This window comes from Vanessa tameamea, chromosome 13, assembly GCF_037043105.1.
Source record: "Vanessa tameamea isolate UH-Manoa-2023 chromosome 13, ilVanTame1 primary haplotype, whole genome shotgun sequence".
NCBI classification, from domain to species: Eukaryota; Metazoa; Arthropoda; class Insecta; order Lepidoptera; family Nymphalidae; genus Vanessa; species Vanessa tameamea.
This window is the reverse complement of record NC_087321.1, coordinates 7,560,961-7,579,886: the sequence shown is the minus strand read 5'-3', so window position 1 is coordinate 7,579,886 and position 18,926 is coordinate 7,560,961. Positions and strand designations below refer to the sequence as shown.

General features: G+C 30.0%; 1 protein-coding gene across 5 annotated transcripts in view; it reads left to right on the top strand.

The window, feature by feature from the left end:
- LOC113403330 (uncharacterized) overlaps positions 1-18,926 on the top strand; it is a 53,004-nt gene that overhangs the window by 9,049 nt on the left and 25,029 nt on the right. For 2 of the 5 annotated variants that reach the window (XM_026643838.2, XM_026643837.2), the window contains exon 2: positions 6,903-6,975. The exons of 1 other annotated variant lie outside the window; for it this stretch is intronic. In XM_026643838.2, coding sequence (XP_026499623.1) covers positions 6,903-6,975 — 73 coding nt within the window. Of the gene's footprint in view, positions 1-2,188; positions 2,583-6,902; positions 6,976-13,948; positions 14,295-18,926 lie in introns of those variants that run through there. 2 more of the 5 variants (XM_026643836.2, XM_026643840.2) reach the window with 2 other exon arrangements.

Below are 18,926 nucleotides of genomic sequence, written 5' to 3'. Positions count from 1 at the left end.
TAAAAGGTTTCGTTTACGGTTACGACATTGCATGACATCCCTGATATATACAGAATATAATCGATATATATATATAAATATAATAATATTTGAAGAGTCTGTTTATAACTAGGGCTGGATTTCGGGGTAAGGCCAAAGTAGTATAGGCCTCAACTTACTTTCCAAATATGTATATTTACCTTTTTTAAATTATGCAGTAAGAGTAAAATACTATTTTATTTCTATTCTACTATACTACAGTTGTTGTTTATTCGGTGTAATTGACCTGTTTTTTTCTTAGAAATAGTTCCCCTTAATCAGGGCCTGTCTATAACCAAGTTATAATATATATTAGCTACAATATTATTGGCTTTTTTCGTAAGAAACAAACATTTCTCTGTCCTATTTTTGAAAGCGTAAAGGTTAGGTTATTTTTAAACTTCTTAAATTTTAACTTATAATTTAACAATGCGTAATTATACAGGTATATTTTACTCCTATTTTGTCATTAGCTTATTACAATATCTACGAAATATGTTAATTGTATTTGTAATATCGCTCAGACTGAAAAAAGAAGTCCATAACATAAAGCGTTGTCCTTGAATAATTATCTTATTTTGTTTAAAATATCTTCAGATACCCTCTCTCTAGAACAAATATCACAAATGCGTAATAATTACGTATTGTAAATGTGAAGGTAGGAGTAGAACATTCAATCATAATATAAGATAAATAAATCGATGCACTCACATGAAAGTATAGATATGCGCTGTTTTATCAAGATTATCTTTTTAACTTCCTTGTTTTCTCTTATATAAGTTGCTGATATAATATACATATTACAATATAAAAATAGACAAGCATAATTATTTCATGCATCGCATGCTCTCATACCGTTAATTTGGCGCCTTTGGATTACGATTTCAGAACAGTAAGAATTCGATTTTGACAGACTTTTATACAGCAGGCTGCCTGCGTAACGTCAAAACCCATTCGAAGTGATTTAACTGGTTGGCTAGTTTACCGTCACCGTTAATTGAAACTCTTTAATGATCCGTTATATTAGTTGGTTTGTTTAGCAAAAATCTCTTACTTAGGCATTGAGATTACTCTATATTAATCTGTCCTAAGACATTGCCATTTTAAGTTAGTTTCAGACAAGCAGCAGGCTAAAAAACCTGTCAAATTATTTTATCGTATATAAATACAATATGGACGGGATAGGGACAAATAGAAAAACTTTTTTTTTAAATTTAATTTAATTTAATTAACTTATATTTTTTGCTATAAGACAACTCGTAACTATGAAATTTTATTATAATAATAAAAGCTAAAACCCTACCTACCTTAAAAACAAGGAAGTGTAGTAACGCTAGTGACGTTTACTATTGAACGACTACTATTCAATATTTTACTGCGATTGAATTATATATCAATATGAAAAGTGTGAATATCTAAAATAAATACAGGAAATAGAGAATAAATTTTGATCAAATTTCAAATTGCGTCACTGACGTGTTTATTAAATATCACAATGTTACGACGAAGAACTTATTCATATATCTACATCTAATAATAATCATCAATCCATAGTCGGTCGTACGTCTTGTTTTTAGCGTAAATGTGTTGAAGTAAGAGGTTATGTATAAATGTACTAAAACGTTTTAACACAAAGTCAAGCTTGAGCCTATCACAAAATGTATTATTATTAAATATATAAAATTTTCTGTATGAGTGTGTATATAGCTGAACTCTTCTCAAACAGTTGAACCGTTTTCCCCGGATGGTTTATATTAGACCTGCAATCGGGATGTAAATAAAATACTTATTACACCTGGACAAAGCTGGGATCAGCAACTAGTATTTTATGTTATTACTCTTAGAGACCATTAATTTAAGTGAATTGTTATGACTATTCGGTTTATAAGTCTTGCTTAGCTGTTCACTATATAGGTACCTACGTAATTATTATGACAGATTTACGGCCTAGAACTTCCTCATATATAGCCTTTTGGCGTACTGATAAATATACTAGAACAATCCAAAGAAATTATATTAAGACATAACAATTTCACTTATAACAATTGTAGAATAAATAATAAAAGAAAAGAAAAAGATCACTTCAAGACGAATGTTTTTCGTTTCTTTGTCGAAGCGCCTGATATTGTTTGCAGGCAGTTGTTCACACAACGTTGATAAAACATTTTAGGAACTTCAGACTGAGGACTGTGGAGCAATAACATTCGTTCACACAACACGGCTGTGAACACAACATTCGACTCGTATTCATATATCAGTGGCAATGTCAACTTCTATTGGAACCGAGATTCAACTTTAAAGTGTCATTCGCGTCAGTTTATCTTGTTTGTGACATATTGTTGTATTAAAAACGTATCGTATAAATTAAACGCGGATCGTAACGTGGTGTTCGATTTTTTTTGTGCAAAAGAACCTGTAGTGACGAGCGCGTGTGACTGTTCTAAATGGTCAAGTGTTGGTGATGGAGTTTCAGTATTATGGAAACTTCGATCGACAGTCTCGTAGGCAGCACGATCAGCCGTGGTGGGACGAGGAAGACAACCTTACTGACAGACGGCTCAATGGTAAGACTTGACCTCTCTGTTTACTTTGATATGACTGCCGGTCAAGTTCAAGAATAATATTTCAATTTACTCATTAATTAAAAGTATGCAGTTGTTTTATTCGTCTAAAAATATTGAAAATAATTCTTTGTTCGTTATTTCGTTTTTGTCTCGACATTTCATGTGTTTAATAATTATTTTAATTATTTAATAAAACTTTTAATATTTTTGACTATTAGTCAAATAATTTCGTACTATGTTCTACGTTAAACGCTCAATAGATACTTTTATTTAAAGCAATTAAAACAAACCAATTCAAAAGTTCATTTACATAATAAATAGTGATACTTATATCATGATAACATGGAGTGTTACTGATAACAGAATCTGTGATCTCGACACTTAAGGCGTCGTTAAAGTAAACTAATAATAAAGAGTAGATCCCTATACGTCTGTCTAGACGTGCACCAGGATGTATCGATTTGTAGGAGATAATTTTAGAAAGCAGGCAAAGACTGCTTCCTAAAAGGCTTAGGTGTCTGCAATGTTGAAACTATTGTACTTATTATATTATTTTATTCATTCATTTCATATTTAATTATTATATTATAAGTATATTGTGGTAGCTATACATTTAATTCAATACTGTATAATAACGTTTCGAAAGAGCTTTTATGAGCCTACTTGAATAAAGAATATTTTGATTTTGATATCCTTCAATAAAAATATAGTTTATATCGACTGATGTTGTAGATGGGGTAAATGTTGAATGGTAAAAGAATACCAAAAAGTAATGTATTATTTATTACCTACGGCACAACTTCGTCTTTTATTATTAAGATGAAAACGTTTTAATTTTATGAAACGGTGACATATTTGCATGTATACTTTCACGAACAGCCAAGAACTAGATCTTGCATAAAATAATTCAGATTCACATGTCACGATAGTATAATGTATTGTTAGTTTATCTACTCGAATTCAGGAAAAATATATTTTCGACTTAAAAATATCTATCTAGATATTATGTACCTAATTCGGTAAGAATTATTTGTTTATATTAAGATTTGAATCATACCTGGCATAATACTTTACAAATACATTTTATCGATAGTTTCTATTTAATTTAAATTGATTTTGAACAAAATTTGCCATATTTCGTTAGTTTATATTTTATAAATTTATTTTGTTAATCATATTGGGTCTCTTACTCATTACAATATGAGACATTTTATCTAGTTTAGTCTATACTAAAGTCAGTATAGGAAATAAGTAAACAAGGCATTGTTTGATAAAGAGAGCACACTTTCTTTATTTTTAGACTTCGAGTCTTTATACGAAGCATGTTAAAATTATTATCAACATATTTTTAGTTTACGTATCCTATCATATTACAGATATTACTGACAGTATTATTGATTGATTATACAAAAAAAAAACGTATTTTTTCTTTTCTTTTAGTTATGCATTCTCTAATCGCAATAGGAAGTGTTATTCAAGCCTTTAAGTTCAGATTAGTTCAGATGAATAAAATTATGATTTTTAACAAAATTAACATTTGTGAAACAAATGTATGTAGCGCATAGCACAAATGAATCTTATTAATAACCAGCTAACGCCCGCACTCGATGCAATGCCTTTTCATTTTTTTGTAGACTATCATTCGAACCGACTAGCGCGCTACCTCTTGTACGTTGATGATGCTATGCCAGAAATCTTAAACTAGTGCCAACAACATCTAAACAAAGATTCAACTTAATTGGATAAACTATGTGTGAATGAATACGAACGTATTCGTTTTTACATGCTCTTATTATCTTCGCTTTATGTATGTAACGGAATCTATAAACGTCGAATTAAATTGAAACTTTGCAAACTGAACAAGTGCCCCTGACAATAGAAAAATAATATATATATATAAGACAAGAACACGCTTGTCACGCCTAAATTAGTTACCGTTTCTGATTGTGCCTAAATTATATATACTAAAACCTTCTCCAATCTGCATCTTCTGGTACAGGTTTTATGTATACTGGTTCAGTTGTTTTTCGTTTACTAACAAAAAAATGTCTCATAACTTTTTGTGTATAGATAAATGCACATTGAATTCTGATATTTGTAAGATAGAGTAGTTTGAATATCGATCTACTGCTGCCTGTGAGATACAGAAGCAATTGAGTAAAAGCAATTCAGGTCATTGAACAGTGAGGCACTAGACGTTCAGTATTACTCTCCATCTCTGAACCTCGATGATAGATTCTCATTATATTATTTACCTAAGCTGCGTATATTTTCATTTATCTTTTTATCCATTTGCTTAATAATATTGCATGTCGTGATACTATAAAACCTTTGCGATTGTTACGGATATTAGAGGCATTATATTAAACTAATTTAAATTGTAATAAAGCTATTGTAATATTTCAAATGTTCTAATGGCATACTCAGTTTCGGTGTTCCGGGGTGAGTAAAGAGTTTGGTGTCATATTGATCTAAGCCTGACTCTCCTCTTATTATAAATATTTAGTAAATTAATAAATACCTACTCTTTTTCTTCTACCTGGCATTTATTAATACCGGCTATTGCCAGGGTCTGCCTTCTGATTAATCTTACTCCACATTGCCCGGTCTTTAGCATGTACTGCTTCACGACATCTAATCGCTTCCTTGGGCGCCCGGGAGGCCTAGTTCCAGGTACAAACATCGCAACGCAAAATGATCTTACGTAACGAACGTAAAAATGCGTACACGTACGAACAAAATAATTAATACTATTTATAATAATATAAAAATAAATTGTTGAAAGAGAACGTATAGTTTCAAGTTGAAATATATATACGATTTAAAATATTTGTTAATAATCAAGTGAATATGTTATTTTTATTGGAAAAATATATTCCTTCGTCAATGTAAGCAAACAGATGTAGCCCGTAACACCGCCGTTTTAATTGAATCCTTTGCTGAAACGGAGAATTCAATTTCAATCGGACCGGCCACGACAGATCCATCTACGTGTTTTATTCTAATAATGAAAATGTCAGATTGAGGTTACTCTTTCATTCCGATGTTTATATAATGAAATGGCTGAGGATTGATTAAGTAAGAATAGTTTCAAGTAAATGTATAAATATAAATAAATATGTTAGTCCACTACTCACACATTTTTTTTTTAAATTTAAATACACGTAATTATAAGTTATGTTTTTTAATTTTTGAAAAAGTTGCAAAGTTTACTAACTCATTTCCTTTTAAGACACATTATTACATAATTTGTAATTAAAAAAAGGTCTAATTAACAAGTCTTTCGGTTTTTTGAAAATTCCTAAAGCAATAATTGTTTTAAAACTAATTATTTTATGATATTAAGAATAACCACTTTAACTCGTAAATAAATAATCAGAAAAAAACAAAAATTACAATACGTTCAAAAAATGTTTTTTTTTAATTATAAATTAATTTTCATAACACATAATGGTCAAAATTATTGTGTATATGAAAGAATATTTTTTGATGGAAAATCACAAATAAGTAATTTAAGAATGAATATTCTAATTGTAGCTATTCGTATTCACTAATGAACTGTAATTATAGAGCATTTAGCTCTTTTACAGAACATTAACGCAAGTTTTCCTTTTCTCGATTACCTCATACATTATGATAATAATGTATGTATTTGTGAACGATTTCGGCCACTGTGGCCGAAATTATGTCAAAGACTATAGGGCACTGTGCATTGCATATACATGTGTGCTTTAGTTGATGAAATGGAAAAGCCTGAACTTGCTTTCCTCTGCACGGAATAATAACATTCAACGTCTAAAATAATAATTTCTCGACGATATCAATCCATATTTTTTAATTAGTATTCAGGGCTTGAATCCAAAGACCAACGCACCAGAGCCTATTTATCTCCCTTACGTGTTTCTTTTAACTCAACCAATATTTATCATTAAAAATACGAGTAGTTATAAGAACATATTATTTAATAGAATTAAATTGGATATTATATAGTATTCAGAAAATAAATTATGCACAAATTCATATGTATTTTAATTTATAATAAGAAAAAAAGTTATATATATTTAAGGTTTTTTAACATTTTAGCACTAATACAGTTGTCTTGATTTTAGAAGTACTTTTAGTAAGAGGAAATAAATTATTGTAAACATGGTATCTTACACTAGACTATTCTATAAATAAACTGTTTTGAACTTTACAACGAAGACAACATAATTTCCCGTTTATAATGTTAAAGATGTATTTTTTTTGGCCAAATTTTCACACCCTGACATTATTATATTTATTGACTTTGTATTAACATTCATTTCTTTTTTGTTATAGGTAAGTGTCCCGACATCGTCTTGTATCATCGAGCCACATGTTTCTGTGTCTCATCAGTATGTTTCCCAAATAGGTACGACAATTATATTATTAAAAAATATTACACACATAAAAATACAGGTATTTAGTAAGCTTTACGAGGTCTTTTTTACATTCGACTAGTTGGCTAATTCCTGGCTCCTCAACGGAAAACCAAGGGATTTGATCCGTGAAGTTCTCTTTTTTATTAAACGGACAAATCTGATGATAAATCGTCACCATCGCGCATACATACTGGAAGAAATAATATTAGCCACTTCTTATATCGCTAACACTCCACTTGTAATTAAACTGGCCTTCAAACCGGGATACTATTTTTAACATATTTTTATTTATTATTATTTTACTTAACAATAATACTAAAAAAATAATAATAATACATATTGAGTTTCGAGCCAATATCTATCCTCCTTTTCTGTGGTACATCTTACCGCACGCCCGATTTCTTGAGTCCAAAAATCTTGTATCTGTCCTGTTTCGGAGGGATTTAAAAAAAAAACAGTTAATAAATGATAATTTAAATATTATTTGATGATGTGATTCTTATTGATATTGTGATTATATGTGACAGAATCGTATTTATATATATACATATACATATTCGTAGTTTTTGTAAATTAGCCACGAAACTAGTATGTGTATTTTTCGCTAATTTTAGCTTTTATATCCACTTGAAAAATTAACTATTTAAATACATAAGAACATTTCAAGAACAAACATGACAGTTGCATGAGCAGACAGCCGTGCATTACCATAAATATTCCTTTTTACCATTGTTAGCTCGGAATTCTCGCAAGGCGTATTTAATACCTATTTACTTACGAATATTTATAATCACGAGACCAACGTTATTGAAGCAGAGATAAGGTTATTTCCCACTTTCTAGATCAATATAATTATGACCAGTTTAATATTTATTACTTTAGTAATGTATTTTAGAGCATTATTGTAAATATTTATTTTGAAAAGTGTTTTTTCTAATTAAACATAAATAAACATATCAAGTTTTATTAACAATTAGCGTTTTCTTGCTTATAATTATTATAATATTCTATTATAATTTCCTAACTAAATTTTCTAACTATTCAGGATTACCTACTTTTAGAATAATATTCAAGTAATCTCAACTCAAATATATAATGTTTGATTTCTTTCGTAAAATACGATGTCACATAAACAGTTAACATTTAAAAACATCGCGTACAAGGACATAACAAGAATAAACAAGAAAATATTAATATATAAAACATTTTCATTAAGTGCAAGGCTAGACACAACACATTTATTCGTTAATAACAGTACACTAATCAATATTATAGTATGTGACGACAATGAACTGCGCTATCTCAGGTTATCGGTACTTCACTGGAGGTGTACTCTGACATCTCGGATTTTCAATGTTAATGAATAAGTATTTACTATAAATCCAAATATTTATAAAATAAGGTAGCAGGAAAGACTTTGGTAGATATATATATATATATATATATATATATTTACATATTTATCATACTTATATATACATAGGTAAGTTTAGTTTGTTTGTGTTTTTTTCGGAATCGAGCAAATAATTCTTGTGCAATTTATAATATGTCTTTGGATGTACAATCATACGATGTGTTTAGTTTAGTGTAGTATGTGTTGTATATTTTTTGAGAAACATATTATAATGATATCGTAGTCGGAAGCAACATTTTCAGTTCTGACGACCTTAGCAAATTCTTCCATCATGATAACAGAACCGAGATTATTTTGAATATAAGATCTTCAAAATATCTGTAGAAAGGCTGCCGAAATGATAAAATAAATAAAAAAATAATTTTAAATGCTTTCAGCGAAAAATTATTTCGGTTTACTTTTGATAATTGGACCATTAGTTTTGATATAGATATGATGAGATGAAAAATTTAAGATGTATACAATACAGAAGAATAGAGAACTTTTCTTATTATTATAAAATATATGTCATGGAGTAAACCACTCAATTTTATGAGGTAAGCTCTGATACGTATAAATGTAAAACTGTGAACCTTATGATTTCGTATATCCATGATGTTACAAAAAAAATCATACATGAAAGTACCCGATAGATACAAAATGAACACTGAGTATTACAGACTAAAGTCGACGCAGATGAAGCAGCGCGCATAAGCTAGCAAATATTTATATATCTTTTATTCGAACAGGTTAATAAACAGAAGTAGTTGAATAAACTTTCTTATAAAAATATACCTACCTTTCTAGTTGAGTTGAATATGGATGGAATAGAATATTTTTATAATAGCGTCTATAATGTTTACAAACAACACTATTAAAAAATGAATATTAAGTTAGGTATATAGGACACATTAATATTAATAATTATTAATTATGTTTTATTCATAATATTTTGTAATCATTATTGTTTGCTCTTTGCATTAAATAGACGGTATTTAATCTAAAATGAATAAAATTGTACGAAGTAAAACTAATTATTCTTATAATTAAACCGTTCAATGAGATGTTAAGATAAATCAGGACTTAATTATATTTAAATAAGAATTTATTCTAATCTCAAAATCGAAACTAAATTTGAGAAAGCGTAACTTGTTTTTGCAATTTTATTCTTAAATGGCTGTAAAAGGAGGATATATACCTATGACACTAAATTCAAATAAAATATTTAATTATATCATTACATAGTATAAACCCTATGTATGCATAGATCTTTAAAATTACACAACGAATTTTTAGATGAGGTTTTTTTAATACATAGATTGATTCAAGAGGAAGGTTTATATGTGTACCAAATACATACACAATATAGTAAAGAAACACTGATAATTTTAGAGGTTTTTAAAATGATGTCGTAAATAATCATATTTTTTGAGCTTACATTGCAAATGCTGGCTCAACCCTACGAGATAGATCAAAATAATGTACTACTGTATTGTACACCTTAAAAAGGTCTTCAAAAAAGTCCGTGATAGTATATGTCTATCTCTTAGGGATAACCCACAATATCCTTTACTTTTTACGAGTAATAATGGCTTATTTTCAAAGCGATTTTAAGCACTACAGCATTAATCCTTATCCAATTAAGTACCTTAAATACATTGTGTATTTAATATGGACCAATAGGGCTCTTAATAGCATGTATTTTGAATGAATATTTTAGAAGATATTACAGATTTAAAACGCACGAATATAGCGGTTTGTATTTTGTAGTGTCTGAAAAACTGTGAACGTTGTAAGACGTTGTAGTATATTTAGTATCAGCATTGTACCCGTGGCCGAGATGGCCCAGTGGTTAGAACGCGTGCATCTTAACCGATGATTTCGGGTTCAAACCCAGGCAGGCACCACTGAGTTTTCATGTGCTTAATTTGTGTTTATAATTCATCTCGCGCTCGGCGGTGAAGGAAAACATCGTGAGGAAACCTGCATGTGTCTAATTTCAACGAAATTCTGCCACATGTGTATTCCACCAACCCGCATTGGAGCAGCGTGGTGGAATATGCTCCATACCTTCTCCTCAACGGGAGAGGAGGCCTTAGCCCAGCAGTGGGAAATTTACAGGCTGATTATGTTTATTATGTTTATTGTACCCGTGCGAAGTCGGGGCGGGTCGTACTTATTATTATAAAAATGCTTTTATTAGTATTATTGCCATTTATTTTTTCATTAATAATTCTGGGTGTGGTGTAGACCTTACGTTCAACGATCATCATATACGTCATAACTTAAACACTTCCCTATTTCTATAAGCGGTCGAATTATAATTGCAAACTATGTCTATACGACCTTGTGCATTGCGTACGCGGCTACGATAAGTTTATTCATAGGCTATTTTTCTTTATGATCGAATCGAACATAATTTTATTAAGAGGCCTTCAAATTTTTCACGAATATTTCGAATAATAATAAAAATCGTACATATTGTATACGGAACAAACAACATTTCTTACCATTATTGGTACAGCTATATGATGTTAAGACATTAACAGCCTTGCTGTTCTGATGGCTAGCGGCAAGGCCACGAGGTTCTGGACTTAAATCCCAGTTCGCGACATTACAAAGTTATTGGGTTTTTCAGTAGAGAGACTGTCATTAGGAGACGGAGTCTGTAAATTGACAGTATTTAAACTCTTGTTTGTCGGGAAGCATGAATTTGTATGTTTCTAGCCGAAATCAGTTTGGAGTAAAAATTATAATATTAAACATTTTTTCTATATTTATATTTTCATAGATATGGAGTACCTAATTTTTTATTTTTTTTTCCTTTTTTTAATTTTCTTTTAGTGAACGTTATCAAAGCTTACATACAATACACATAAGTACTAGGTACTCAATAGTTTCATGAAGTAGCTACCTACGGCATATTCGTCAAATTCGTTCCACAAATAATATTTACGTTTAACGTTATTTATATATGTTTTATGCTTATAGAAACCCGTAGAAGTCACAATTTTTAATAATCTACTAATGTTTAAGTTTCACCGGATTCGTCAATTGTATATCAAATTTCATCGGTTTATTTTCCATATGCTGTTAACACTTATCGGTTTTCATCCTGTATCCTGTAGACATATTTGCGGTTGCGGAGGGTTAACAAACTTAAAAATATGCGAGTAAATATAAAAACAATATTAATATAAAAAAATCGCATATCAATCTCATGATAGACAGTTTGTCTATGTTTTGTATCTGATGGTTTTCCCAGACGATTGATCGTCAGCCAGCAATGAACGCTAAAAGTATTACTATTACCAGAGTAATTAAACCGTCTGCAGCGGTGACATAATTAGTTATTGAAAACAATGCATTGGCAATGAAGTAACACTTCTCATAAATTAAAAACTATTCGTTCGTAGGAAAAAAAGGCCATGATATTTTTATTTAATTTGTGTGCGCGCTGAATAAAAAAGCCCTAACAAATTGACATTTATAGTAATTAGGTAAATAATAATTTTATTCCGAGATATTTTTTACTCCGTATAAAACAAAAACGCGTCAGTCAAGTCCATATGAAGAAACTTTTTTTTTTTAAATACACCATTGATTAAAAGCAAATAGATATTGTGTATTGAGTGTATATTAATACGTTTTATAGTTCATTGCACAATTGAGTACATCAATGTTAGTTTTTAGTTAAAAGCTATAGGAATATTTAATAAATGTACATATTACAGTAGATATAAGTACAACCGAGTGTCATATTTGTTCGACACCGTGTCAGAACTTTACCTTGAATATGTACATACAATTCTTACTCATCATCAGTAATATAATGGTAATCAAAAATTGTTTTTAATTAGTTTCCGGTGTAAACATTTTAATTTATACCAAATTAATAATTACTTATGTTAGTAGATATTCAAACTTTAATATTACTTTTTAATACACGATTACATTACGCGTACACAAAATTAAAGTTTGTATACAATACTAGCGAATTGCTAACTTTTGATTTCCTTTTATTTTTTGTGCATATCTCTATTCATAGGCAATAATTGTTAAATATTGTTCTTTATTTAGTAAGATTATATTATAACATATAAATTTTGTCTAAAACTTTTATCGTTTGGTGCGGTTAGGTAAGAGCGGGGCCTTACTGAAAAATTAAAAAGCAAAGTAGAATCAATTGTACAATAAGTATTTTTAATGTTAATATGTAATTGGTAAAAGGGCATAAACAGTAATTTACCGACTAAGTTGCATATAACTCTAATTTTTATATAACAGTCAATTATAATACATAGTACTAAAATAAAAAATGTCTAAACTTGCAACAGTGACATAAAAAGTTACGCACTATGACGCAAATACATTTAAAGATATTTCAATTGAGAAAAAACAAAGATGTTTTAGTTGTTAAATTTTATAAAAAAATTGTCATCACTGGTGGTCAATGGAAAACAAAAGCTTCATCTAATAATGTTCTTATGGTTCACAAATTAATTATAACCATTTATTAAACCGCCTGCATTGTAAATACTAATTTAGTATTATCATGCTCATATTTCTTCTAATCTTATAAAAAATACTTTTTAAGTTATTATATTTATAAGTAATATTTTTTACTTTCGTGTGTCCGAATTCTATCTCCATATTTTTAATCTTCTACTCGAACATTCTAAAAGATAATTAATCAAATTATATACTTATATTGCAATGATCATAATCTTTACACTGAATTATTTGAAAATATGTATATAGTAGGTATTTAAGATATAAAATCTTATTAAAATTTTTCAAATAAAACTAACCACACACTAATAAAAGTACTGTAAAGACAGGTAATTAAAAAATATTTGATGACACGCTTTTAATCCGGTGAACGAAGGTTGCTCCACTTGTGCAATGATATTCAACGTCTCAGCTCATAAATTATAAAATCTTTTATGCATCTCCGTTCAAAGTTAGATAATAGTAAAAAGTTATTCAAACTGACAGTGCTTTCTTTAACATACATATTTCGTAATTCAAATTTACCATTACACCTAATGATGATATCCAGCTGTTGAGTATTTTCCGTTTTTTTTTAAATTTCTTTTATTTTAAATATAATTACAAAATAAATTTAATAAGCGAGTAAATAGTTATCTTGTGTGTCCGTTATAATAATCCTATTCGATTGATTTCCATATCGTTGAACTCTTTTATATGGAAATATTTGTTAATGAATTGTAATATAACAAGTAAACAATGAACCTCCTGATATCATATTTTAACAATGTTAATTTTCCTATTTAATAGGTCCCACGCGTGATATTTTTACGATGATGTACGTTTGCGAATCTCAAATTGTAATTTCACGCGTATTAAATATTCGATTTAATGTGGCTCCGTCAATTTCATCAACGGTAACAATCTCATCACGAAGCGAAATTCGTCTATTTCCCTCTAGTTTAATATATCCGATTCAATCGGTGTAGCCGTTGGCGGATTCGTACGCGCGGCAGTCACAGGAGGGCGCCCGCATCGGTTGCACGTCGCGTCGCGTTCTCGTATCTAAATACGCGTGCGACGCTACTGCCGATCACGACCGTCCACTCAAACATACCGTCCAGTACGATGACTGTTCAGAACCGTGGACACGCACTTCTAGCTTTCTACGCTCCAACGGTACAATGGCGACCGCGATCTGAGCCGTTGCACTGACTTGTTTACATCGTTACTATTTACTAGACATCTGAATTTTTTCCCGGCAGTCAACAACAACTAAATCGCCCGAATGCGTACTGACTGAAACGTTGCGAAACTTTAGAAGTGAAGTTTAAAAATAAATTTGCCTGTGCGAGGAGTGACGCTCGATCGAAATGTGTTCGTGCAGCAAGTTCTACGACTTTTGGAAAAACTCATGTGGTGCAGGTGAGCTATTCTCGCGATGCACTTTCTAATGAACTGTGATTTGATATCTAGATGGCCTATTCCCATTTCGAAATTATTTCATAAATAACAAATCTATTTTAAAACGTTATACACGGCAATAATCGTTTAAATTATCAACTATAAACGTCATTTCTCAACGTTAGAAAACGTCATCAAACAAGTATTATTTCTTGTTAATTGACTTGTTTTATCGTTAAGTTAGCATTAACATATAAGCATTTAATAACGATCAGAAGATGTATTTATATTAAAGTAAGTGACTTTAACATCGAAACACTAGCCATTTTTTTAACATATAACAAATATTACGTATATGCAGTACGAGACAGTTGTAAATTCTAGTTTCAAACTTCAACTTTTAAGACGTCTGACAATGTAAGAAAGTTTATAATGAAGGTAATAAATATTAAAACGTTATTGAAACCGTAATGTAATAAGAGTGCATTAAGAGGAGAGATTGTAGTTCCGCGTCACTAACACCCAGGGTCACCAGCATCATGAATGGGCATGTTTATAGTGTCCGGTTCTTGTCAAGCTAATTTTTTAATCAAGTAATCCCAATGGAATTAATTAGTTAAAACAGTAGTACTGGAAAAGAGATGTTTTTAATTCAACTTTTAAATTACGTTATTACAAATCACAAACACGACTTCTTGATAAATATAAAAAAAAAATCATGGATTAAATGCCATTATCATCATCATAAATCATTATCAAATGGATTAAAAACCAATGCATTGTGTTATTTAAAGTCTCGTACCTTGACACTCTTACCACACTAAGAGGCGGTAATCCAATATGAATTGCAGTATCTATTTCTCACAATGAGTGTACATACGCCTTTTGCAATGTGAACGGTACGAGGAGATAGACATCGTTGTTAAAGAGGGTCACGAGCCAGGACTTAACGTATCTTAATTTATCCTATTAAATTTAAGTGAAAAGAAGCTATAGAGTAGTTGGAACCAGTTACTTCTGGTCATTTACACAGTTGTTTTCCGATTTCTCGCTCTGTCGAATGCTAACCTGCTGGCCTCGGTTTCAAGCGGCATGTCCTTCACCATTTTGCAGTTCGTTTTAACTAAACGAAACCAGCTGATTATCTCAATCGCTGAGATTCAAGACCAAACTAATTTATGGAGAGCTGCCAAAACAGTGAAAAAGAATGACGCATTCTCCGACGATAGTAATGGGTGTAGCGTGTTGGCTAAGCGTTTGCTGGTGTAAACATGGGAAGCACCGTGACTGACCTGCATTAAATTTACTTTGAAAAGAATTAAAATTTAGTATATCATGGGAACTGGTATTTGCTCCCAAGATTGCACTATTTCAGCAAATTTAAGGCAAACTCGAGTGTGTAAATACAATTTCACAACAACAAATACATGAATTGTTTTATTTATTACTATCATCATTCAGAGTGTAAACGATTACAGAATGTGCAGTAACATTTGGATCACAATGGCGCTCGTCATTGCGCATGCATTGCATATGCTTTTTTACTCATGTATCGTAGTGTTTTTTTTTTCTGTAGACCGCACATTTATTATTTGTAAAACGAACTATTTGGAACGCTAATGTTAAGCAATATATTAGCAAAAACGCTAAATTAATATCCTCCACCAGTGATTTTTATATTACAAAAGAATCAATTATCGTGTATCGCTTAAACAAAGACGGCAATAATTATACCGCTGTAATGCTAATCTTCTACAAAATTATTAATATAAATTATGTTAAGAAAACAATGTTTATTTTGTCTTTTGTTGTGCATTAACATTGAGAATATTATCATCGTTTAGGATGTAGTTGTTCACATATTACACAAGTATTATTAAATTCTAGAAACACATCGTTATATTAAAAACATCGTTAGTAACAGGACGGAGATAAAGTTTTAAAATTATAATCATGATACATGTTAATATTTCAGTAAATTATATATGGCTATGTCTGTTTTATTACTTGCTTTGTTAAATTTATTTTAAAATTTTATAGCTTAGTACATTATGCGTAGTTGACATTTTATATTAACTTTTTTATTTATTTATCATTATTAATCAATTGTAATATAATTATAAAAAAGTACTTAAAAGTAGTGTCAAACGTTTTCAATGATTTTTTTTTTATAAAACACTAAAAAATATTAAATGTTTTTACAATTAAAACTTACATTAAAAAAGTTCACACAGAGGAATAATAAAAAAATATAATAAGTGTATAGAATTGTATACCTAGTTAAAAAAGTTTACAAAAGTAAGATCACCAGTCTTACACATTACTTGAAACAAAAAAAAGCGACTCAGTAATTTGTTAGCTCGAAATAAATAAACTAAAGATTAAATTGCGTTTGTCTAAAAAACCTTATTAGACATTTGAAGTTATTCGTTATAAATAGTTAGACTATAATTGTACAATGAAATGAATATGTGATTGACTTTTGAGTTCAACTTTTTCTCGAGGGGAATACGGCTTCTCTTTGTTCAAATCAAAGGGGGCTCCCCTTACATGGTAACATAAACGACAAATGTTGTATATGGTCACCCTTTCAATACCTTTGGCGCTTTTAACGAAATTCTTATACTACGAAATATTAATGTTAAATAATAAAATTAAAAAAAAAGTTTTATTAAACCAAGGGTAGTATTGAAATATTGCAATGATTTATTCCATGAAACAAAAGCCGACGTGTTATTTTTAATCTAAAAATGAAACGTTCAATAAAAGAAATGAAAATTTATCTTCGTTAGTAATCGCCTCATTGGCTGCCTGTTAAGCTAAGTGACAATCTAGTCGCTTTAATTATTCATGGAGTCCGTCTGCGAGGCATCAAAGAAATTGACGCTCCGTCTGTTAGAGCTTACTCGTTAAACTACCTTTACTGTTAAATTTCAAAACAGGTTGCAAGCCATTTCTGCAATTAAAAGCAGTTTATAATTTAAAAATTATATAAATTATTAATTTTTAACGTTAAATATATATTCAAGTAATAAAATGATCATTTAAATGCTTATATCGTGACCGCTGTATATTTAGAAACAAAAAAATATAAAGAAAGAAATATGGCAACCCAATAAATGTCTTAGCACAAGGTTATTGAAGATCAAATTAGTATTAAAAATACGACAATAGTATTAATATCTTAAGATATAAGTGTAAACATTGTTTGTTATACATATGTATAAGTAAGATGACACGCACACACATATGAACGTGATATACATACGTACCTTGAATGTAGGTACAAATCTCTTTAGCATTTTATGACGCAAGTGAATCCCTGCAATTTCCTCAATGATGTGTGCAACAATAGGGATTTAGAAATGTAGTATTCTAGAAGTCATAACGTTACTTGGTTTTTACGTGTCGTTACCATTATCGCGTTTTATTAAATTCATTTTATGGTCCCAGTCATACTAGAAGATAAAAACCGTAATGACTTTATACATCACCGTTCGTTATTATCTGTTGATGATATTTTTATTGTGGTAAATTAGTGACGCACTGTGAATACAAATGTCATGAGTGATATAAACTTAATTGATTATACTGCTCAGATTTTTTAATAAATATAAATGTTATGTTTACGTGCGGATTTCCGTAAAATATAATTTAATTTTGTGGGTATTAAAAATGTGCTTCTCAAAGTTTACAATAAAGTTATATATTTCTATATAAACATTTACACTACGAGGGACTGTTTTCGTCTAAAGTGAGTCTGTGTTGTTTTTTTTTAACCATATTAAAAAAACGAAATAACACTATCAGAATTATATGTTCAGAATGTGTCACACATACATTAAAACGTCGCTGTCGTCAGGTATACTTTTGACGAAAATATTAAAGACTAAAAAAATTAAGTGGTTGTAATCGATTCGTTGTAGAAAAAAATTTTTAGATTCGTAGAAATAAATTATACTAATATTATAAAGATGAATAGATTGTACCTTTGTTTGGTTTTATGGTTTTACAATCCGATTGATATAAAACTTTCATATTCTTTTAATTTATTGTTTCAGAGAGTACATAATGATAATATGTTGAATATTTAAACTGATATGTATACTTATAGATATCCAAAATGCCTACAAAAAATATGCCATAGAGTTTATTTCTGCTTTACGGATAATTCGTAGTACATATTAGTTTAAAAAAGCGGGAAGTAATAACGACATCCTGAGTATAATTAAAGCGTATTTTTTTTTCACAACGTAGGTATAAGTTCGGGCTAATAGGCCACCTAATACCACCACTGCCCATAGACAGTGTCGATGGTAGAAATATTAACATTTCTTACATCGCCAATGTGCGTTGTGAATTGAAATGTTGCATCCGTTGTAGCTCAACCATCAAACCGGAACACAACAATGTTAAGCATTGCTGTTTGGGAGTACAATAGGTGATGAGTGGGTGGTACATAGAAGGACTTGAACAAAGCCCTACCACATAGTAAAATACTATTCGAACCAATAGTTACAATGTGGTATTTACATAAAAGCAGTTTTTGGTAATGCGCCATACTACAGGCGAAATGACGGATTACCAAAGACTGCGCGAAAAGATGAGTTGGTGAATGTTTACCCTAACCTATCTAATAATTTCACATTAATA